General features: G+C 47.8%; 1 protein-coding gene across 4 annotated transcripts in view; it reads right to left on the bottom strand.

Moving 5' to 3' along the window:
• ulk1b (unc-51 like autophagy activating kinase 1) overlaps positions 1–23,368 on the bottom strand; it is a 148,455-nt gene that overhangs the window by 87,860 nt on the left and 37,227 nt on the right. For all 4 annotated transcript variants that reach the window (XM_059994596.1, XM_059994598.1, XM_059994595.1 and 1 more), the window contains 2 exons: positions 11,405–11,578; positions 8,264–8,337 (listed from right to left, as the gene is read on the bottom strand). In XM_059994596.1, the coding sequence (XP_059850579.1) occupies positions 8,264–8,337; positions 11,405–11,578 (248 nt within the window). The remainder of the gene's footprint in view (positions 1–8,263; positions 8,338–11,404; positions 11,579–23,368) is intronic.

The raw sequence follows: 23,368 nt of genomic DNA, 5'->3' as shown, positions 1-23,368 counted from the left end.
ATGCTATCCACTGCACATCTGTAGAAATTTGCGAGTGTCTTTGGTGACAGACCAAATCTCCTCAAGCTCCTAGTGAAGTATAGTCGTGGAGATGCTTCTTTATAGCTGCATCGTTATGTTGGGTCCAGGTTAGAGATATTGACACCCAGGAAGTTGCTCCCTCTTTCCACTCCTGATCCCTCTATGAAGACTGGTGTGTGTTCCCTCATCTTACCCTTTCTGACTGACTTTGAATTGAGCTGTTCTTGCAGCTTTAATGACAGGAGGTGCATCAGACGTCCTGACCTCCCATTTGGCTCAATGGCTCACCAACATGACTAAAGAACTCACTGTGGACTTCACCCTTCACCCTTCACCCACCACCACGCTTCCAGCAGCAATGTAACGTGACAGCACCTCACCAGCCCTGACCTTTGGACTGTGGGAGGAAACCGGAGCACCCGCAGGAAACCTATACGGTCATGGGGAGATCGTACAACTCCTTACGGAGTGGGATTTGAAAACAAAATGTTCAGTTGGTGCTTTGAAGCGTTATACTCCTGTGCTGCCCCCTTGTGGGTATTCCCAGTGGAGTAAGACATTGTCATTGGGTGGGGGGTGGGGGGTTTCTAATGACATTCTCAGATTACTGACCCAAAAGAAAGAGTTGTCGTTTGAGTTAAAACTCCTCGGAGAGCCAAGGCAACTTTCCAAACGAGGAACTGGTCAGATTAGTGTGATAGTAAGAAGATAGTTTAAAAATGCCCACACCCTCTCCCTGAGCACTAATTACAGACTTCCTAAAGTGTAATCAAGGGCAGACGGTCCTGTGTAGACGCTAGGTGTCGGTTAAGTCAGTGAGTTTCCGTGCCCGAGAAGGTGAGGGGAGAACCTCCCTGAGACGGGTTGGGCAGGAGGAAGGCACGGGGCGGACACCACAGAGGGAAACTAACAACAAGGGGAGCAGGAATAAATTGCTCCGTCATTCTGAAAGCTCACAGCCAGCCTGCCAAACCCCTGTCAGAATCTGTCCAATTTATTTAGAGATACAGCTTGAACAGGCTCTTCTGGCCTTTGAACCAGTCTGCCCAGCAACTCACCAATTTAACCCTAGCCTTACCACTGGATTAACTGGTACATCTTTGGACTGTGGGGGGAAACCGGAGCACCTGGTGGAAACCCACACGCATTCTTAAAGGACGTACAAACTTTCTAATAGAGGATGCCGGAATCGAACTCCCAACACGACGAGCTCTAATGGTTTTGTGCTAACTGCTACATTACCGTGGCGACCCATTGAAATGGATTGGATCAATATCACCCGAGGCTGTAACAGGTATTACAGCAAACCAGGACTATGCAGTGGATGTGGAAAGGATGGTGGGGGAATCTAGGACCAAAGGGCACAGCCTCCAAATAGAGGAATGTCCCTTTAGAAGAGAGGTGAGGAGGGATTTCTTTAGTCAGAGGATGGTAAATCTATGGAATTCGTTGTCACAGATGGCTGAGGAGGGCAAGTCCTTTGGTATATTTAAAGCAGAAGTTAACAGGTTTTTAATTAGTCAGGGCATCAACGATTATGGGGAGAAAGCAACAGAATGGGGTTGAAGGGATAGTAAATCAGCCATGATGGAATGGCGGAGCAGACTCGATGGGCCAAATGGATCCCATCGATCCCATGTCTTATAGCAAACCGACTGTCCAAATGTGACTCTGCAAAGCCACTGTGTAACTTTGTAGTTTGGTGTTTATCCAAAATGCTCAGAAAAGGGTTAAGAAGTCTGTTCTGTGCTCAGACTGTCGACTTATTGCTGGAGGACAAGTTGCAGAGTGTACAATGTGATAATGATTTTATGCAAATCCTGCAACAGATTAATAACATTTCTAGGGAAATGGAAAAAAAGCTCCCTTTGCATACTGAAAACGCTTTGCCCAACAGCACCGAAAGCCCATTTTCCCAGTTGGTCTCGATCCCGCTGGAAGCTGCAATGTCTTCCTTGCTGCCTACTACACCCTCAATCTTGTTGCCATTTGCAAATTTTCTGAAGCAGTTGATACAGATGACAGTAATGGACCCAGCACCGATTCCTGTGACCCACCCAACCTGTCCCTTTAACTCAGGTCATCCAGACCCAACGACATCCCTGTAAATTTTTTCTGCCCTCTTTCAATCCTATTTATGTCCTTCCTGTTGGTAGGTGACGAACACTGTACACAATACTCCAGATTGAGCTTCACCCATGTCTAATACAACATCAACATAACATCCCAACTCCTGTACTCAATACATTGATTTATGAAGGCCAGTGTGGCAAAAGCTTTCTTGCCAACCCTATCTACGTGTGACGCCACTTTCAATGAATTAAGGACCTGTATTCTCAGATCCTTCCGCTCTACCGCACTCCTCGGTGCCCTGCTCACTGTGTAAGACCTACCCTGGTTGGTCCTCCCAGAGTGTAACAGGTCACACTTGGCTGCCATCTTCCATTTGCCATTTTACAGCCCATTTCTCCAGCTAGGCCAAATCCGGCTGCAAGCGATGGTAGCCTCTTCCTCACTGCCCACAACATCCCCCATCTTGGCGTCATCTGCCCATTTTCTGATCCAGTTTAACCACATTATCATCCAGATCTTTGATACAGATAACAAACAACAACAGTCCCAGCACCGATCCCTGCAGCCTATTCATCCTTTCCCTCTAATTCAGAAGCACAAGTCCGAGCAACATCTTGGTCAGTTTTCTCTGTATTCTTTCCTCCTTGTTGATTGAAGTCCGGCAGTCTCAGCAGAAGATGAGATAGATTACATCCCGGGAACCAAGTAACATCTGACAAATTGATGTCAGTTTCAATTTAACCCCGAAAGCATTTACTACCAGGAAGGGCCTGTTACCGTGCTGAATCACTAAGCAATAAATAAATAAATAGTAAAAAGAGAAGAATTTTGGGGAGTTAATGCAATGAACAAGTCAGTCCTCATCGAGGGATCAGAAGTGGAAAGAGTGAGTAACTTCATGTTCCTGGGTGACAACATCTTTGAAGATCTATCCTGGACCCAACATATCAACGCAGCGACAGAAAAGGCGTAACAGCGACTATACTTCATGAAGAGTTTGAGGAGATTTGGTCTGTCACCGCAGACACTCACAAATTTCTACAGATGTACCGTGGAGAGCATTCTGACTGGCTGCATCACCGTCTGGTTTGGAGGGGTAGTCTGCTCTACAGGGCCGAAATAAGCTGCAGAGAGTTGTAAACTCAGTCAGCTCCATCATGAGCACTGTAGTATTCAGGACATCTTCAAGGAGCATGCCTCAAAAAGGCAGCATCCATCGTTAAGGACACCCATCGCCCACTGTTACCATCAGGGAGGAGGTACAGGAGCCTGAAGACACACACTCAGTGATTCAGGGACAGCTTCTTCCCCTCTGCCATCAGGGAGGAGGTACAGGAGCCTGAAAACACATACTCAGTGATTCAGGAACAGCTTCTTCCCCTCTGCCATCAGGGAGGAGGTACAGGAGCCTGAAGACACACACTCAGCGATTCAGGAACAGCTTCTTCCCCTCTGCCATCAGGTAGGAGGTACAGGAGCCTGAAGGCACACACTCAGCGATTCAGGAACAGCTTCTTCCCCTCTGCCATCAGGGAGGAGGTACAGGAGCCTGAAGACACACACTCAATGATTCAGGAACAGCTTCTTCCCCTCTGCCATCAGGGAGGAGGTACAGGAGCCTGAAGACACACACTCAGTGATTCAGGGACAGCTTCTTCCCCTCTGCCATCAGGGAGGAGGTACAGGAGCCTGAAGACACAAACTCAGTGATTCAGGAACAGCTTCTTCCCCTCTGCCATCAGGGAGGAGGTACAGGAGCCTGAAGACACACACTCAGTGATTCAGGAACAGCTTCTTCCCCTCCGCCATCAGGGAGGAGGTACAGGAGCCTGAAGACGCACACTCAATGATTCAGGAACAGCTTCTTCCCCTCTGCCATCAGAGAGGAGGTACAGGAGCCTGAAGACACACACTCAGTGATTCAGGAACAGCTTCTTCCCCTTTGCCAGCCGATTTCTGAATGGACATTGAATCCATGAACACCACCTCACTACTTTTTTATTTCCATTTTTGTACTACTTATATAATTTAACTGTTTAATACTTACTGTAATTCACAGTTCTTTCCTACTATTATTGTTCCAATGTACCTGCTGCTGTAAAGACACCAATTTTCACAACATTAAACCTGACTGTGGTTCTGATTTTGCTTATTGATCTGATTTGAGATGTTTGATTTATCCTGCTGCAAACCTAATGGTATATCTCAGTCTGGAAAAACTCCATACTCCCTCTTCACTTACGTCAAACACTTGCAATCAATTATTAAAGATAGTTACAATGCATTGGGAACAAAAGTTCTTTCCTCCTGGTGAATTATTGAATAATAATAATAACAACAAGCCTGATCCAGTTTTAGAGTCAGAATTCCACACATTATATATGATTACAGATCGGAGAATCCATAAGAGTGGGGCACCGTGGGAGGGGTGTGGGGCAGGTGGCAGAGAAGGAGTGTCGGGTGGGTGGTGTGGGTGCAAACACCCACCCCTGAGACAACAGGCAAGGTCATTCGATTCTAAACAGTAGTCTTATTGATCAATTAAGACTGTCTCTCTGGTGCTTCCCACTCCCTCCCCTCTCCCGATTCCCCTCTCCCTGCCCCCTTCCCACTCTCAGTCCACAATAGAGACCCAGATCAGAATCAGGTTCATCATCACTTACATATGTCATGAAATTTATTTCTTTTTGCGGCAGCAATACATAAAATTACTACAGTACTGTGCAAAATCCTTAGGCACCCTAGTTAGATATATGAGCCTGAGAGGTTTACTGAGTACGGTAAATGAGGTGGAAATTCTTTAGCCAGAGGGTGGTGAATCTGTGGAATTTATTCTGACAGATGACAAGGTCATTGGATATATTTAAAGCAGAGTTTGATAAGTTCTTGATTAGTCCAGCCAACAAAGATTATAGGGAGAAGGTATGAGAATGGGGTTGACAGGGAAAATAAACGAACCATGATCAAATGGTAGAGTAGACTTGATGGGCTGAATGGCCATCTAAATGTCAGACTTCCCAGCAACCATCCTATCCTGAGACCGAGTGAACCCTAGTGGGCTAACTTTGTTCCACCATAGCTACTTTGTGTTGGATTGGGCTCCGTCCTACTGAGAGGTGAGAAATCTGCTTCAGAAGGGGCTACTCAAACCCCCAGGCCTGAAATCCCCTAATGAGTTAGGTCAAAGCGGTGAAGGAAATGACTGTGATCCCATCTGCTGGACGTCCAGTCACTCCACCACATGCCCTTCTCACTCACTGGCCTTAACTCGGTTCCAATCCCACAACGGTTAAGGTTTGCCCCATCTCACTCTCCCTGGAAAAAGCTGCAGAGAGTTGTAAACTCAGTCACTTCCATCATGGACACCAGCCTCTGTAGTATCCAGGACACCTTCAAGGAGCACAAAGATGAGAAAATCTGCCGATGCCTGAACATCAATTTCTTGAACTTCTGGTTATTGCACCTCCTTCACCATTCTCATTCCTGCTTCCCTCTCTCACCTCATCTCCTCACTTGCCCATCACCTCCTGCTGGTGCACCTCCCTCTTCCTTTCATGGTCTTCTGTCCCCTCCGATCAGATTCCCCCTTCTCCAGCCTTTTATCTCTTTCACCAATCAATTTCCCAACTCTTTACTTCATCCTTCCCCTCTCCTGGTTTCACCTATCACCTACCACCGTGTACCTCTTCCTCCACTTCTCATCTTCTCCATCCTCTCTCAGGGATGAGGTCTTTGGAGTTTCTGTGTTGTTACGGTGCGGGTTTGCCAGCTCCGTACCCTACCTTCCTGCTTTCACAGTCAGACTTGGTACCATTCAATACTGTGCTGGGCTGTTGTATGTTAGAGTCAGAGAGTCAGGGAAAAGACCAGCACAGAAACAGGCCCCTTGGACCATCTTGACCGTGCCAAGCCATTTATAAAGCCCCCACTGGGACGATAGCCCTCCATACCCCTACCATCTACCTATCCAAATTTTACTTTAATGTTGAAATTAACCCAGTATCTACCTCTCGCACTGGTAACTCAATCCACACTCTCAGCACCCTCTGAGTGAAAAAGTTTCCCCTCATTTTCCCTTTAAACTTTTCACCTTTCACACTTAACCCATGACCTCCAGATGTAGTCCCACCCAACCTCAGTGGAAAAAGCCTGCTTGCATTTGCTCTGTCTAAACCCCTCAAAATTTTGTCCACCTCTATCAATCTCCCCTCAGTCTTCTACATTCCATAGAACAAAGTCCTAACCTATTCAATCTTGCCTTATAACTCAGGTCCTTCAGACCTGGCAACATCCTCGTACATTTTCTCTGTACTCTTTCAACCTTATTTACATCTTTCCTGTAGGCAGGTGACCAGAACTGCACAGAATACTCCAAATTAGGCCCCACCAACGTCTTGTACAACTTCAACATAACATCCCATCTACCGTAATCAATTCATGTTCTGAAGGAATGATTCAAACGGGAGAAATAATTGTGATTTTGTCCCTGAGGAGCTTCATGTGTTCAATATCCCCAGAATTCCAACTAAAATACCGACAGTGCATAACTATGCTGTGGACCTCTCTGACCCTTTAATGCAATTGTTAATTCCTGAACTGTTCTGGGCCAAGGTTCAGGCAGTGGCTTGTATTGTGAACTTTATCCCAAACATCTCCAGTTCATTAAATCTGTCATCAGTATTCCACCGTAGATAATCTGTTGCTCTGCAGAGTATTAACTGCAGATTTGTAGGTCATTGGGTTCACCTGCTTCCGATACTCCTCTTTACTGTAAAGGCAAAGATTATCTTCATTTATTCATGAAACCACAAGACATAGGACCTGCTCCGCCATTTCATTAGGGCTGATTTATTATCCCTCCCTATTCTTCTGTCTTCTTCCTGAAACCTTTAACACCCTAACTAATCAAAAACCTATCAACCTCCACTTAAAATATACTCAATGACTTGGCCTCCACAGCCGTCTGCAGCACAGAATTCCGCAGATTCATCACTCTCTGGCTCAGGAAATTCCTCCTCATCTACAGTTCTGTGTAAAGGTCTTGGGCACTTGTACTGTATATATCGCTAGGGTGCCTGAAACTTTTGCACAGTACTCTAGTAAGTATACATATTGCACTGTACTGCTGCCACAAAAAAAATCAGGACATTATGTGAGTGATGATAAACCTGATTCTGATCTGGGTCTCTATTGTGGACTGAGAGTGGGAAGGGGGCAGGGAGGGGAATCATGGTTGGGGAAAGGGGAAGGGAGAGGGGAGGGAGCAGGAAGCACCAGAGAGACATTCGGTAATGGTCAATAAACCAATTGTTTGGAATCAAATTACCTTGCCTGGTGTCTCAGGGCTGGGTGTCTGCACCCGTGCCAACGCCCCACCCTGGCACTCCTTCTCTGCCACCTGTCCCACACCCCTCCCACTGCACTCCATCCTCGCCATTCCCAATGTCCTTTGCTCCCGCGAGATTTACAAGCTCGCTCTCCATGTTGACAAATACAGTATGGTGAAAAAGCCTTAAGCACCCCGACTATTTAACTGTGCCTAAGGCTTTTGCACTGGACTGGATTACCCTTCTCCAGCTGCCCTCAGGAAGACGGTGAAGGGCTGCCACTTTGCTGCAAAGTGGTAATTTACAACGTCCGCCCCGGGGGTCCGTCAAGAGCCAACCGTATTGTTGCGAGCTTTGGAAGTCATACGGCGGCCAAACTCACCGGGGACGGACGGCTCACCAAGAGGCTGCCGCAGGGTTGGAGGGTTTCTGTACTTAACGAAAAGTTCATCGTCACCCAGGGATATAAAACACTCCATACTATCTCAGAGATACGGTAGTGTAGCAGTTAGTGCAACGCTATTACAACTTGGAGCATCGGAGTTCGGAGTTCAACTCCAGCGCCACCCGTAAGGAGATTGAATGTTCTCCCAGTGGGATGTGTGGGTTTCCTCCCTCAGTCCAAAGACGTACCGGTTAGTAGATTAATTTGTCATTGTAAATTGTCCCGTGATTAGGCAAGGGTTAAATGGGGGTCGCTGAGCAGAGAGCTCGTAGGGCCGGAAGGGCCTGTCCCACGATGCCTTTCCGCATAAATAGCTAACATTTCAAGTGGGGTGATAACCAGGGCTACAGAGAACCCTGAAGACCACAGGTTGCCTGTAACGATGGAGAGTACTCACCATGTACATGGGCGATCCGCACAAGGTTGCTGCCAGCATGTTACTCTGCAGATATCGGGCGAAGCCAAAGTCAGCTGCATTGAAAGAGAAGGAGGGAACAGTCTGAGATATGGCCACTGGAAGAGGGTGTCAGCCTCACGTCAGCCGTTCGAGCTCTAGTGCCTGATTCCACTCAGTCTACACTTACTGCTGCCTCGGTAAAGCATCCAGCACCAAAAACGCCCCCCCACCACAGATATTCACTCTCCATCCCTCCCCATCGGGCAGAAGATACAAAAGCCTGTAGCCACCTGCCACCAAGTTCAAAGACAACTTTTTCCTTGCTGTAATAAGACTATTAAACAGTTCTGCAGTCTGAGAAGATGGACCCTTGGCCTGACAATCTACCGCAACATGGCCTCATTGTGGATCTCAGCCCAAAATGTTGACTGTTTATCCACTTCCACAGATGCTGCCGACATCCCTTAAGGATGTGACAGCTGTGGGGTGGGGTAGTGGAGATAAGCTCCCATTACCTCAGGGGTTCCCAATCTTGTTTGTGCCATGGACCACAGACCCCTGCACTACCTATTAAATGCTCCCAATGGCGTGCGTCTCAAATAGCCTCTGCCAAGCAGTTCCTGCTCTTGGCATTCACACACGTGGCTCAGCAACTAAAACCGTTTCTACTGACAGGTGAAGGGCAAAGGTGGGTTATTGGCGTCTAAAAGCCAGTCACATTGGGCAGGTGGGGTTCGTCAGCAATGGTCAGCGACTCATCCAGAAGGAAAACTCTGATCTCAATCCTCCACTGCCTTGCGGCTATACCTGCTCATGGAGAAGGCTCCTAGAATGAACCCCGAGGGAGGCACCTGAGCTGGAGTCCCTCAGGTAGAGTTTGCGCTGATGCTGGTGCCAGACCGTATCGGTCTCTGCCATTCCTCTTTAGCTACGTGGAGAGGGGGAGCCTGCAGCATGGACGACAGCTTGCTCTCCACATCGTACTGCCCTGGCCTGCGTATCACGTCGACAGTTAGGCTGCAATGTCCATGCACAATGCTGGCCAACAGTGAGCCTAAGATGCTGCCTGGCCTGCTGAGTTCCTCCAGCATTTGCAGAATAAACTCTTCTTGGGCTTCCAGCCAGGTACAGGTAACGATTTTCACCAGCATTTTGATGACGAACTCCACCATCTTCATCAGGGATGTTGCCTGGGCGTGTCTAGTCTGATGGTGTTTATATCCCCATTGTCCGACCCTCCTGATTGGTTAGTCCTCATCCAATCAGGCTTCCACTGTCCCACCTTGCTTACAATCAGAACTCCAGTTCTTACTCAGAGCGAGATCTTCATCTTTGTTAAAATTCTTTTCCTCTAGTTTGATTTCAGTGGCTTCCTTTACCAGGCGGTCCCGAAAATCACTGGCGTGGCACTCACATATGTCATGATTTGCAGTAGTTTTGTGTAGGGGTTTCCACCGTGCATCCTGACTGGCCGATATACGCTGCTCCACATTCACAGCGAATCCTGGAATCACCAGCCATCCTTGACTGGCATAAGCTGTGAGTTGAGCTTCATTATGGGTTTGAGGATGGTATTAATCTGGCATTTCTTCAGGATACTGGCGATCCTTAAAGAAACTGTGACGGGACGCATGGTGGAAACCTGCATCAAGGAGCACAGGGTGGTATACCCGGAGAAATCGGCGGTAGCTGAATATTGCATTCGCAATGGCCACAGGGATGACTTCGATGGCACAAAACCAACGTGCCAACGTTGATGGGATTTGTTGTCATAGACAACAGCTGTGGAGGCCTAGGCATTGGGTATTTTTAAAGCAGAGGTTGATAGGTCAGGGCATCTGTAACTGTTAACACTTTTATTTTGCACACTGTTATTATTTTTTCCTTCTACTACGCTGACGTATTAATGCCCTGTAATGATCAGTATGGGTGGCATTCAAAACAAAACCCTTTCAGACTATCTCTGTACACATGACAATAATAAACCGATTTCAGTTCCCTCTGTCCGCTGATCTTACTTATTCTGGAGGTCAGAATTAGATCATAAAGCAGGGGACAAAATTAGGCCATTTGGCCCATCGAATCTGCTCCACCATTTCATCATGGCTGATTTATTATCCCTCTCAACCCTATTCCCCTGCATTCTCCCCATAGCCTGGGACAAATCAAGAACCTGTCAGCTGCTGTTTTCAATATACCCAATGGCTTGGCCTCCAGAGTCTCCATGACAACAAATTCCACAGAGTCACACTCTCTGGCTGGAGAAATTCCTCCTTGTCTCTGTTCTAAATGGATGTCCCTCTGTTCTGAAGCCGTACCCTCTGGTCCTAGAGTCTCCCGCTATAGGAGACATCCTCTCCACATCCACTATCTTGGCCTCTCAAAATTTAATAGGTTTCAGTGAGATCACCCTCAGTCTTCTAAACTCCAGCAAGTACAGGCCCAGAGATGTTAAACACTCCTCGATCATTAACTCTTTCATCCCCAAGATCATTCTCCATGTTATCTTAGAGCATCATCATCATTATACGCCGTGTTTTATGACATCATCATTATGTGCCACGTTGTATGATATAGGCGACCATGAAATTGTTCGGGGCACATTTTTCTGTAGAAGTGGTTTGCCATTGCCTTCTTCTGGGCAGTGTCTTTACAAGCCAGGAGACCACCAGCCATTATGAATACTCTTCAGAGATTGTCTGCCTGGTGTCAGTGGTCACACAACCAGGACTTGTGATCTGCACCGGCTGCTCAAACGACCGTCCACCACCTGCTCCCGTGGCTTCACGTGACCCTGATCGGGGGGCTAAGCAGGTGCTACACCTTGCCCCAGGGTGACCTGCAGGCTAGCGGAGGGATCAAGCACCATACACCTCCTTTGGTAGAGACGTATCTCCACCCAGCCACCATTCTCAGATTAGGGGTCCAAAGCCTGTCACAATGCTCCAAATTCAATCTAACCTTACAAAGCCTCATTCTAATTGCCGTGGATACGTCAGGAGAGGAAACCTTTAGCTTTTAATCCCCCTCGTTTGCGATGCCAGAATTAACGAAGGCTGAGATGGCGTTTGTTCCTGGCGCTGTACTAACCCCACCATTCCCAGGCACGGAGAGCTGTGAGAGGACAGAGCTCTCTCCTACCTATCTTGATGCGGATGTTGTTGGGGTTGGATTTCCGCCCGCCGATGTGGGACAGCAGGATGTTCTGTGGTTTCAGGTCACGGTGGATAACCCCCTTGCTGTGGAGCACCTTCATGGCCCCCACGATCTGTTGCAGGAAGAGGCGGATGGTGTCTTCACTGAGGGTCCCTTTCACTGTAACACAAACCGAACGTCAGGTGCCAGGCCCAGAGCGGAGCCAACCACAAAGCAAAAGCACTCTTTCAAAGTAAGTTTATCGTCATAGGTAGGCAGATATTTCATTGATCCCAAAGGAAATTACAGTGTCACGGTAGCATCACAACTGCACAGATAGAAATACTAGAGGAAGAATGAAAATTACTTACCACAAACAGTCTAACCGGAGGGGGCCATCACTTCCCCAGCTGCAGGTTGACTCATTATAGAGCCTAATGGCTGGGAGTAAGAAAGACCTCATATCGCACTCTTTGGAGCAGCACAGTTGTCTTAGGGTATTACTAACTGTGCTCCTCTGTTCAGCCAAGGTGGCATGCAGAGGGTGAGAACTGCCAGGACTTTCCGTAGGGTCCTTTGTTCTACCACAGTCTCCAGTGCCAGCCTTTCTCATCAGTTTATTGAGCCTGTTGGCATCACCCATGTTGATGCCACTGCCCCAGCACACCACCGCATAGAAGGACATACTGTACATGTCACCATATACAAACCTGGGATTATTTTCTTGCAGGCATACAAAGTTCAAAGTAAATTTATTATCAAGGTACATATATGTCATTACGAGGATTTGAATATAAATGCAAGGATGTAATGCTGAGACCTTATAAAGCATTGGTGAGGCCTCGCAGTGTGTTGTGAGCAGTTCTGGGCCCCTTATCTTAGAAAGGGTGTGAAAAGGGTTTGAAGGTGGTTGACTGAAATGATTCCAAGGTTGAATGGCTTGTCATATCACGAGTGTTTGATGGGTCATTGAAACCTATTGAATGGTGAAAGGCCTCGATAGAGAGGATGCTTCCTATGGTGGGTGAACCGAAGACCAAAGGACACAGTCTCAGAATAGAGGGACCTCCAATTAGAACGGAGATGAGGAGGAATTTCTTTAGCCAGAGAGTGGTGAATCTGTGGAATTCATTGCCATAGGCAGCTGTGGAGGCCAAGTCATTGGGTATATTTAATGCAGAGGTTGATAGGTTCTTGATTGGTCAGGGCAGGAAAGGATATGAGGAGAAGGCAGGAGATTGGGGCTGAGAGGGAGTCTGATGGTTGAGGGGTAATAACTGTTCCTGAACCTGGTGGTGTGGGACCCTAGGCTCAGTTCAGAGTTTAGGTGAGTGAAGTTATCCACACTGGTTCAGGAGTCTGATGGTTGTAGGGTGATAACTGTTCCTGAACCTGGTGGTGTGGGACCCTAGGCTCAGTTCAGAGTTGAGGTGAGTGAAGTTATCCACACTGGTTCAGGAGCCTGATGGTTGTAGGGTAATAACTGTTCCTGAACCTGGTGGTGTGGGACCCTAGGCTCAGTTCAGAGTTGAGGTGAGTGAAGTTATCCACACTGGTTCAGGAGCCTGATGGTTGTAGGGTAATAACTGTTCCTGAACCTGGTGGTGTGGGACCCCAGGCTCAGTTCAGAGTTGAGGTGAGTGAAGTTATCCACACCGGTTCAGGAGTCTGATGGTTGAGGGGTAATAACTGTCCCTGAACCTGGTGGTGTGGGACCCTAGGCTCAGTTCAGAGTTGTGGTGAGTGAAGTTACCCACACCGGTTCAGGAGCCTGATGGTTGTAGGGTGATAACTGTTCCTGAACCTGGTGGTGTGGGACCCTAGGCTCAGTTCAGAGTTGAGGTGAGTGAAGTTATCCACACTGGTTCAGGAGTCTGATGGTTGTGGGGTGATAACTGTCCCTGAACCTGGTGGTGTGGGACCTGAGGCTCCTGTATCTCCTGCCCGACGGTGGTAGTGAGAAGAGAGCATGGCTCCGATAGTGGGAGTCCTTGTTGACGGATTCTGCTTTCCTGTGGCAGTGCTCCATTACGCTTCTACGAGTATAAACCCAGTGGGAGTAGAGCAGTGGGCTAAGCATGCATCCGTGAGGTGTGCCCGTGTTGATCGCCAGAGAGGGGAGAAATTACTTCCGATCTACACTGGCTGTGGTCTCCCATGCTCACTTCTCAACGCTACCACAGGGGACTGAAGAGACACACTCATCATTTTATGATCAACGCAGACGACCCTCAAAGACGCACGTTTAGCTCACTGCTCCGCTCTCTCTACACTCGTGACTGTGTGGCCACATGAAGAACCCTCGCCAGCTCAGAACACACCCTCTTCTCATCATTTCCATCAGAGAGGAAGGGCAGAAGCCTGCTGGCCAAAGTTTAACACTTCAGGAACAGCTCCTTCCCCTCCACCATCAGATCTCTGAACGGCCCACGAACACATGGACACCACCTCACTAATTTTGTTCTCATTTTGCACTACTTAGTTACTTCATGTATTTCTTATTGTAATTTTTCGGTATTGCGATGTAGTGTTGCCGCTAAACAACAGATTTCACAATATATGTCAGTGACATTAAACACAAGAGACTGAGCAGCTGCTGAAGAACACACACACAAATTGCTGGAGGAACTCAGCAGGCCAGGCAGCGTCTACGGAGGGGAACTTTTCAGGCCGAAACTCTTCTTTAGGACTGGAAGGAAAGGGTAAGATGCCAGAATAAGAGGGTGGGGGGAGTGGTAAGAGGACAAGTTAAAAGGTGATAGCTGAAACTAGGTGGGTGGGGAAGGTGGGGGTGAAGAAAGAAGCTGGGAGGTGATTGGTGGAAGAGATAAAGGACTGGAGAGGGAGGAATCTGATAGGAGAGGAGAGTGGACCGTGGGAGAAGGGACCCAGGGGGAGGTGATAGGCAGATGAGGAGACGAGGTAAGTGGGGAATTGAAGAAGAGGGAAGGAGGAACAGGAAAAAATTTACAGAAGAGGAAATCGATGTTCATGCCATCGGGTTGGAGGCTCCCTGGACAGAACATGAGGGGTTGCTCCTCCACCCTGAGAGCAGCCTCATCGTGGCTGAAGATGGGCAACGGTCTGACATGCTAGAATGGGAATGGGGATAGAAATTAAAACGTTTGTCTGCAAGACGTCAGTGGTAATAAACCTGATGAGAAGATTCAGCAATCCAGGAAGATGATATTCAGGGTTCTGGGAAGATGGATTTGGTATCTGGTTGAACAATAGAGGTGGGGGCTTGGTGCACTGTTGAGGTGGGGATTGGGGCATTGACCACATTGGGTTTGGTCTACTGAGATGTGGTATAAATGGTATCCAGTGCACAGAGGCAAATATTTATTTCATATTTCCTTACAGCATAGCAGGAGGCTCTTTGGCCCATCAAATCTATTCTCAATCATCAGAACGATCCCCTTCACCATTTTTCTGCACTGTAAATTGGATCTCCAACATTCCCATTCAGTTCTACCACCCAACTACACACTCGGGGCAATTTTCAGTATTCAATTAACCCAGCAGCCTACATTTGTTTGGGACGTAGGGGGGAACATCTCAGGGTGTTGGAGTTTGGTGTTCAATCCCGGCGTCCTCTGTAAGGGGTTTGTACGTCCTCCCCGTGCAATGTATAGGTTTCCTCCCACCGTCCAAAGGGGTACTGGTCAGTAGGATAACTGGTCATTGCAAACTGTCACATGATTAGTTTGGATTAAATTGGAGTTGCAGAGGGTTGCTGGCGTGGTGTGGCTCTATCACTAAATAAATAAACAAACAAACGAGCAGGGAAGCAACTGACATTTCGACACCAGTACTGCCGAAGGGTCTCGGCCCAAAATATCGACTATTCATTCCTCTCCGTAGATGCTGCCTGACCCGCTGAGTTCCTCCAGCATTTTGTGTGTGATACAGGATTAATAACAAGATTCTTAGCTCTGTGGAGGAACAGAGGGATCTTGGTTAAGAAGGCGCATGGTGTATTGGCCTCCATTTGTCAGTGGGGCTGAGTTCCAGAGCAACGGGGTGATGTTGCGGCTTTCTAAGATTCTGGTTGGACCACGCTTGTATTGTGCTCAGTTCTGGTCACCTCACTATAGGAAGGATGTGGAAGCTTTGGAGAGGGTGCAGAGGAGATTTACAAGGATGCTGACTGGCTTAGAAAGAGTGCAGAGGAGATTCACCAGGATGCCGCTTGGATTAGAGAGGGTGCAGAGGAGATTTACCAGGATGCTGCCTGTATTAGAGAGGGTCCAGAGGAGATTCACCAGGATGCTGCCTGGATTAGAGAGGGTGCAGAGGAGATTTACCAGGATGCTGCCTGGATTAGAGAGGGTGCAGAGGAGATTTACCAGGATGCTGCCTGGATTAGAGAGGGTGCAGAGGAGATTTTCCAGGATGCTGCCTGGATTAGAGAGGGTGCAGAGGAGATTCACCAGGATGTCGCCTGGATTAGAGAGGGTGCAGAGATTTTCCAGGATGCTGCCTGGATTAGAGAGGGTGCAGAGAAGATTTACCAGGATGCTGCCTGGATTAGAGAGGGTGCAGAGGAGATTCACCAGGATGTCGCCTGGATTAGAGAGGGTGCAGAGGAGATTTACCAGGATGCTGCCTGGATTAGAGAGGGTGCAGAGATTTTCCAGGATGCTGCCTGGATTAGAGAGGGTGCAGAGGAGATTCACCAGGATGTCGCCTGGATTAGAGAGGGTGCAGAGGAGATTTACCAGGATGCTGCCTGGATTAGAGAGGGTGCATTCACCAGGTTGTCGCCTGGATTAGAGAGGGTGCAGAGGAGATTTACCGGGATGCTGCCTGGATTAGAGAGGGTGCAGAGGAGATTCACCAGGATGTCGCCTGGATTAGAGAGGGTGCAGAGGAGATTCACCAGGATGTCGCCTGGATTAGAGAGGGTGCAGAGGAGATTCACCAGGATGTCGCCTGGATTAGAGAGGGTGCAGAGGAGATTCACCAGGATGCTGCCTGGATTAGAGAGGGTGTAGAGGAGATTCACCAGGATGCTGCCTGGATTAGAGAGGGTGCAGAGGAGATTCACCAGGATGTCGCCTGGATTAGAGAGGGTGCAGAGGAGATTCACCAGGATGTCACCTGGATTAGAGAGGGTGCAGAGGAGATTCACCAGGATGCTGCCTGGGATTAGAGAGGGTGTAGAGGAGATTCACCAGGATGTTGCCTGGATTAGAGAGGGTGCAGAGGAGATTCACCAGGATGCTGCTTGGATTAGAGAGGGTGCAGAGGAGATACACCAGGATGCTGCCTGGATTAGAGAGGGTACAGAGGAGATTTACCAGGATGCTGCCTGGATTAGAGAGGGTGCAGAGGAGATACACCAGGATGCTGCCTGGATTAGAGAGGGTGCAGAGGAGATTCACCAGGATGTTGCCGGGATTAGAGAGGGTGCAGAGGAGATTTACCAGGATGTTGCCTGGATTAGAGAGGGTGCAGAGGAGATTCACCAGGATGCTGCCTGGATTAGAGAGGGTGCAGAGGAGATTTACCAGGATGTTGCCTGGATTAGAGAGGGTGCAGAGGAGATTTACCAGGATGCTGCCTGGATTAGAGAGGGTGCATTCACCAGGTTGTCGCCTGGATTAGAGAGGGTGCAGAGGAGATTTACCGGGATGCTGCCTGGATTAGAGAGGGTGCAGAGGAGATTCACCAGGATGTCGCCTGGATTAGAGAGGGTGCAGAGGAGATTCACCAGGATACTGCCTGGATTAGAGAGGGTGCAGAGGAGATTTACCAGGATGCTGCCTGGATTAGAGAGGGTGCAGAGGAGTTTCACCAGGATGTCGCCTGGATTAGAGAGGGTGCAGAGGAGATTTACCAGGATGCTGCCTGGATTAGAGAGGGTGCAGAGATTTTCCAGGATGCTGCCTGGATTAGAGAGGGTGCAGAGGAGATTCACCAGGGTGTCGCCTGGATTAGAGAGGGTGCAGAGGAGATTTACCAGGATGCTGCCTGGATTAGAGAGGGTGCATTCACCAGGTTGTCGCCTGGATTAGAGAGGGTGCAGAGGAGATTTACCGGGATGCTGCCTGGATTAGAGAGGGTGCAGAGGAGATTCACCAGGATGTCGCCTGGATTAGAGAGGGTGCAGAGGAGATTCACCAGGATGTCGCCTGGATTAGAGAGGGTGCAGAGGAGATTCACCAGGATGTCGCCTGGATTAGAGAGGGTGCAGAGGAGATTCACCAGGATGCTGCCTGGATTAGAGAGGGTGTAGAGGAGATTCACCAGGATGCTGCCTGGATTAGAGAGGGTACAGAGGAGATTCACCAGGATGTCGCCTGGATTAGAGAGGGTGCAGAGGAGATTCACCAGGATGTCACCTGGTTTAGAGAGGGTGCAGAGGAGATTCACCAGGATGCTGCCTGGGATTAGAGAGTGTGTAGAGGAGATTCACCAGGATGTTGCCTGGATTAGAGAAGGTGCAGAGGAGATTCACCAGGATGCTGCTTGGATTAGAGAGGGTGCAGAGGAGATACACCAGGATGCTGCCTGGATTAGAGAGGGTACAGAGGAGATTTACCAGGATGCTGCCTGGATTAGAGAGGGTGCAGAGGAGATACACCAGGATGCTGCCTGGATTAGAGAGGGTGCAGAGGAGATTCACCAGGATGTTGCCGGGATTAGAGAGGGTGCAGAGGAGATTTACCAGGATGTTGCCTGGATTAGAGAGGGTGCAGAGGAGATTCACCAGGATGCTGCCTGGATTAGAGAGGGTGCAGAGGAGATTTACCAGGATGTTGCCTGGATTAGAGAGGGTGCAGAGGAGATTTACCAGGATGCTGCCTGGATTAGAGAGGGTGCATTCACCAGGTTGTCGCCTGGATTAGAGAGGGTGCAGAGGAGATTTACCGGGATGCTGCCTGGATTAGAGAGGGTGCAGAGGAGATTCACCAGGATGTCGCCTGGATTAGAGAGGGTGCAGAGGAGATTCACCAGGATGTCGCCTGGATTAGAGAGGGTGCAGAGGAGATTCACCAGGATGTCGCCTGGATTAGAGAGGGTGCAGAGGAGATTCACCAGGATGCTGCCTGGATTAGAGAGGGTGTAGAGGAGATTCACCAGGATGCTGCCTGGATTAGAGAGGGTGCAGAGGAGATTCACCAGGATGTCGCCTGGATTAGAGAGGGTGCAGAGGAGATTCACCAGGATGCTGCCTGGGATTAGAGAGGGTGTAGAGGAGATTCACCAGGATGTTGCCTGGATTAGAGAGGGTGCAGAGGAGATTCACCAGGATGCTGCTTGGATTAGAGAGGGTGCAGAGGAGATACACCAGGATGCTGCCTGGATTAGAGAGGGTACAGAGGAGATTTACCAGGATGCTGCCTGGATTAGAGAGGGTGCAGAGGAGATACACCAGGATGCTGCCTGGATTAGAGAGGGTGCAGAGGAGATTCACCAGGATGTTGCCGGGATTAGAGAGGGTGCAGAGGAGATTCACCAGGATGCTGCCTGGATTAGAGAGGGTGCAGAGGAGATTTACCAGGATGTTGCCTGGATTAGAGAGGGTGCAGAGGAGATTGACCAGGATGCTGTCTGGATTAGAGAGCATGTCTTATGGGGAAAGACTGAGCGAGCTAAGGCACTTCTCTTTGGAGAGGAGGATGAGAGATGACTTGATAGAAGTGTACAAGACGATAAGAGGCACAGATCAAGTGAATAGCCAGAGGGACTTTTCCCCAGGGTGAAAATGGCTAATACAAGGGGGGGGGGGAGCATAATTTTAAGGAGATTGGACGTAAGTATTGGGTGGGGCATGTCAGAGGTAGTTTTTTTTTACACAGAGAGTGGAACACACTGCCAGAGATGGTGGTAGATGCAGATACATTAGGGACATGTAAAAATGCTTAGAGAGGACATGGATGACAGGAGAATGGAGAGCTATGAGGAAGGGAAGGGAGCAGGTTGATCTTGGGAGCAGGTTAAAAGGTTGGAACAACATCGTGGGGCTATGTGTCTGTTTGCAGGGAAGTTCCCTGTGAGATTGGGGTCAGAGCATCGGGGGAAATGGGGAGAAATTCTCTGCACAGCAGATTTCAGCACTGGGGGAGTGGGGTTCATTCGTACACACTGGGACTGAGTGGTGTTGGGTTTCTGGGTTTTAACAGAGTACTTGGAACTGCCTATGTTTAAGAAACCAGGAGGCAAGACAAAGTGCGGGGTTGATCTCCCCGCTTGCACTATGACCCGAGCTTCCCTACAAAGCACTTTCCCAATTCTTCCACATTATAGAGTGTTGTCATGCGGTCCTCGACAAACAAGCAAACAATTAGATCGATTTTATATTCTGCAGAGTCAGTCCAGAGAAATCTTCATCAAATTGCCAATTCTGCCTGCATCCAAAGCAAATGCAGACTATCTAATGAGTCACAGATAGCTTAAGTTACAATACCTTCTCAGCACTTAAACACAACTAGAACAGAGGGTGACTGGGTTAAACAGTGCCCGCTGTAACATATTAAATGTTAATAAATATTATAATGACCTATTCACACACAACAAATCACAAGAACGGCAATTTCAACCTGACAGCACATACTAAATATTGGAGATTTGAAGATCTGTCACACACAGACCTTCAGGAGAGGGAAACCAGAGGTCCATAAGCCAGTCCTCATCAGAGGATCAGAGGTGGGGGGAGTCAGCTACATTAAATTCCTGGGTGTTATTATCTCAGAGGACCTGTTCTGAAAGAGAGCACAGCAGCACCTCAACTTCCTCAGGAGTTTGCAGAGATTCAGCATGACGTCTACAACTTTGAGAATCTTCTATACACGTGTCTATTGATTGGCTGCATTAGTACGGCCTGGTATGGAAACACCAATATCTTTGAACAGAAAATCCTACAAAAGGTAGCGGATTCGGCCTAGTCCATCATGGGTAAAATCCTCCCAACCACAAACGCGATCATAGGAAAGCAGCATCCATCATCAGAGACCCCTACCATCCAGGACATGCTCTCTTCTCTCTACTGCCATCAGGAAGAAGGTACAGGAGCCTCAGGTCACGAACAGTTACTATCCCCCAAACATCAGGTTCTTGAACAAAAGAGGATAAATACACTCACTTGCCCATCATTGAGATGTTCCCACAACCAATGATCTCACTTTAAGGACTCTTTATCTCATATATTTATTTATATTTGCATTTACACAGTTTGCTGTCCTCTGCACTCTGGTTGATCTTTCATTGATCCTGTTATAGTTACTATTCTAATGCCCCAGGAAAACTAATCTCTGTGTTGTATATGGTGACATGGATGCACTTGGATAATAAAATTTACTTCGAACTTTGAACCTAGAACCAGTGGTTGGGGTTCAGTTCCAGCCGCTGTCTGTAAGGAGCTTGCAATGTGGGAGGAAACCAGAGCACCCGGAGGAAAACCACAAGGTCGCAGGAAGACCCTTCAAACTCCTTACAGACAGCAGCAGGAATTGACCCTGGGTCACCGGTGTTGTAATAGTGTTATGTTAACTCATGCATGCTGCTCTTTTGTTGCCACTTATCGAAGCAAGTTGTTGGTTTCAATATTTCAGGACTGTGTCAAAGGCTGCGTAGTATTTGGGTGTGGTAAATTGTTGGAAGATCTTCTCACTTTTTATTCCAATAACCAAGCAAGTACATAAAACCAGATGCTTACAATCATAAACCATAAAGCCATAAGATAAGGGAGCAGCATTAGGCTATTTGACCCATCTAATCTGCTCCATCATTTCATCAAGGCTAAACCATTTCCCTCTCAGCCCCAGTCTCCTGTATCCCTTCATGGCCTGACTCTATCAACCTCTGCCTTAAATATATTTGACTTCCACAGCCACCGTGGCAATGAATTCCACAGATTTGCCACCTTCTGTCTAAAGAAATTCTTCTTCTTTCAGAACACTCGGGTGGTCCAGGTGACTTATCTATCTCAGACCTTCCAGCTTCCCAAGGACCTTCTCCCTAATAATGGCCACTTCACTCACTTCTGCCCCCAACACTCTTGAACTTCCACCATACAGCTAATGTCTTCCAAAGTGAAGACTGATACAAAATACTTATTCAGTATGTCCAGCATCTCCTTCTTTCCCATTACTACCTCTCCAGCATCATTTTCCAGCCTCGTCTCTTTCTGAAGAAACTTTTGATTTCCTTTTTAATATTATTACCTTCATGTTCCATCTTTTCCTTCTTTATGACCTTTCTAGTTGCCTTCTGTTGGTTTTTAAAAGCTTTCTGATCCTCTAAACCCTGCCACCTCCATCCACCATTAGTACAGATGGCTTCTCACAATATACAAAAGCTACAATGAACTGTCAGGTTAGCAGAAATACTCATTGACTACCGCCCAGCATCACTGTAGAACTTGTACGGGCCCAGGGCAAAGAAATGGGTAGGAAAAATCGTTGAAGACACAACCCACCCTGCAAACTGCCCTTTCCAAAAACTCCCTTCTGAAAAGCGCTATAGGGCCATTAAAACAAAAGAAAACTTTACACCATCCTAAAACTTTCTTCCCCTAGGCAGTTAATCTGATCAACCATTCTAGTTAGCGTCTCCCCCACCCCCGTCTATTACCTTAGTCTCTCCATCGTAAGATCTGTAAACCACTTTTTACAATGGTGTTTATGTTGTAAAAACATGCTGGAATTTATGTATTTATGCGCATTTTATTCCATATGTACCCATTAACCTGTAAATTTACTTTTTTTCAGTCCCTAAGACCAGAAGGCACAGGAGCAGAATCAGGCCACTTGGCCCATCGAGTCTGTTCCACCATTTCATCATGGCTGATCCGTTCTCCCTCTCAGCCCTAATCTCCTGTCTTCTTCCCGTATCCCTTCATGCTCTAACTAATCAAGAATCTGTGAACTTCAGCCTTAAATATACTCAATGACTTGGCCTCCACAGCTGCCTGTGGCAATAAATTCCACGGATTCACCACACTCTGGGCAAAGGAATTCCTCCTCATCTCCGTTACAGAAAGACCTTCTATTCTAAGGCTGTGTCCCTGGTCTTAGACTCCCCCACCATAGAAAACATCATCTCCACATCCACTGTAACAAGGCCTTTCAATATCCAATAGGTTTCAATGAGGTCCTCACTCATTCTTCTAAGTTCCAGTGGGTAGAGGCCCAGAACCATCAAACGTTCCTCATGTGACAAGTGTTTCAATCCTGGAATTATTTCTGTGAACCTCTTTAGAACCCTCTCCAATGACAGCACATCCTTTGGACTAATTCTGCTCCTATATCATATGGTCTTTCTAAGATAAGGAGCCCAGGACTGCTCACAATACTCCAAGTGAGGCCTCACCAGTGCTTTATAAAGCCTCAGCATTAGGTCCTTGCTTTTATATTCTAGTCTTCTTGAAATGAATGCTAACACTGCATTTGCCTTCCTCACCACAGACTCAACCTGGTAATTAATCTTTAGGGAATCCTGCACAAGGACTCCCAAATCCCATTGTACCTCAGATTTTGAATTTTTCCTTCAGTTAGAAAACAATGTGCCCTTTCATTTCTTCTACCAGAGAGCATGACCATATATTTCCTGACACTGTACTCCACCTGCCATTTCTTTGCCTATTCTCCTCATCTGTCCAAGACCTTCAAGAGCCTCTCTACTTCTCAACACTACCAGCCCCTCCACCATCTTCATATTGTCCTCAAACTTTGCAACAAAGCCATCAATTCCATCACTGGCATATAATGTAAAAAGAATCAGTCTGAGCACAGACCCCTGTGGAACACTATTAGTCCCTGGCAGCCAACCAGAAAAGGCTCACTTCATCTCCACTCTTTGTCTCCTGCCAATCAGTGACTATTTATCCATGCTGGAATCTTTCCTGTAACCCCATGGGCTCATAGCTTGTTAAGCAGCCTCATGTGAGGCCCCTTGTCAAAGGCCTTCTGAAAATACAAGTATACAATATTAATCAATTATCCTTTGTCTATCATGAATGTT

The sequence above is a fragment of the Hypanus sabinus genome, chromosome 18 (genome assembly GCF_030144855.1).
Source record: "Hypanus sabinus isolate sHypSab1 chromosome 18, sHypSab1.hap1, whole genome shotgun sequence".
Taxonomy (NCBI): Eukaryota; Metazoa; Chordata; class Chondrichthyes; order Myliobatiformes; family Dasyatidae; genus Hypanus; species Hypanus sabinus.
This window is presented reverse-complemented; position numbering and strand designations above follow the sequence as displayed.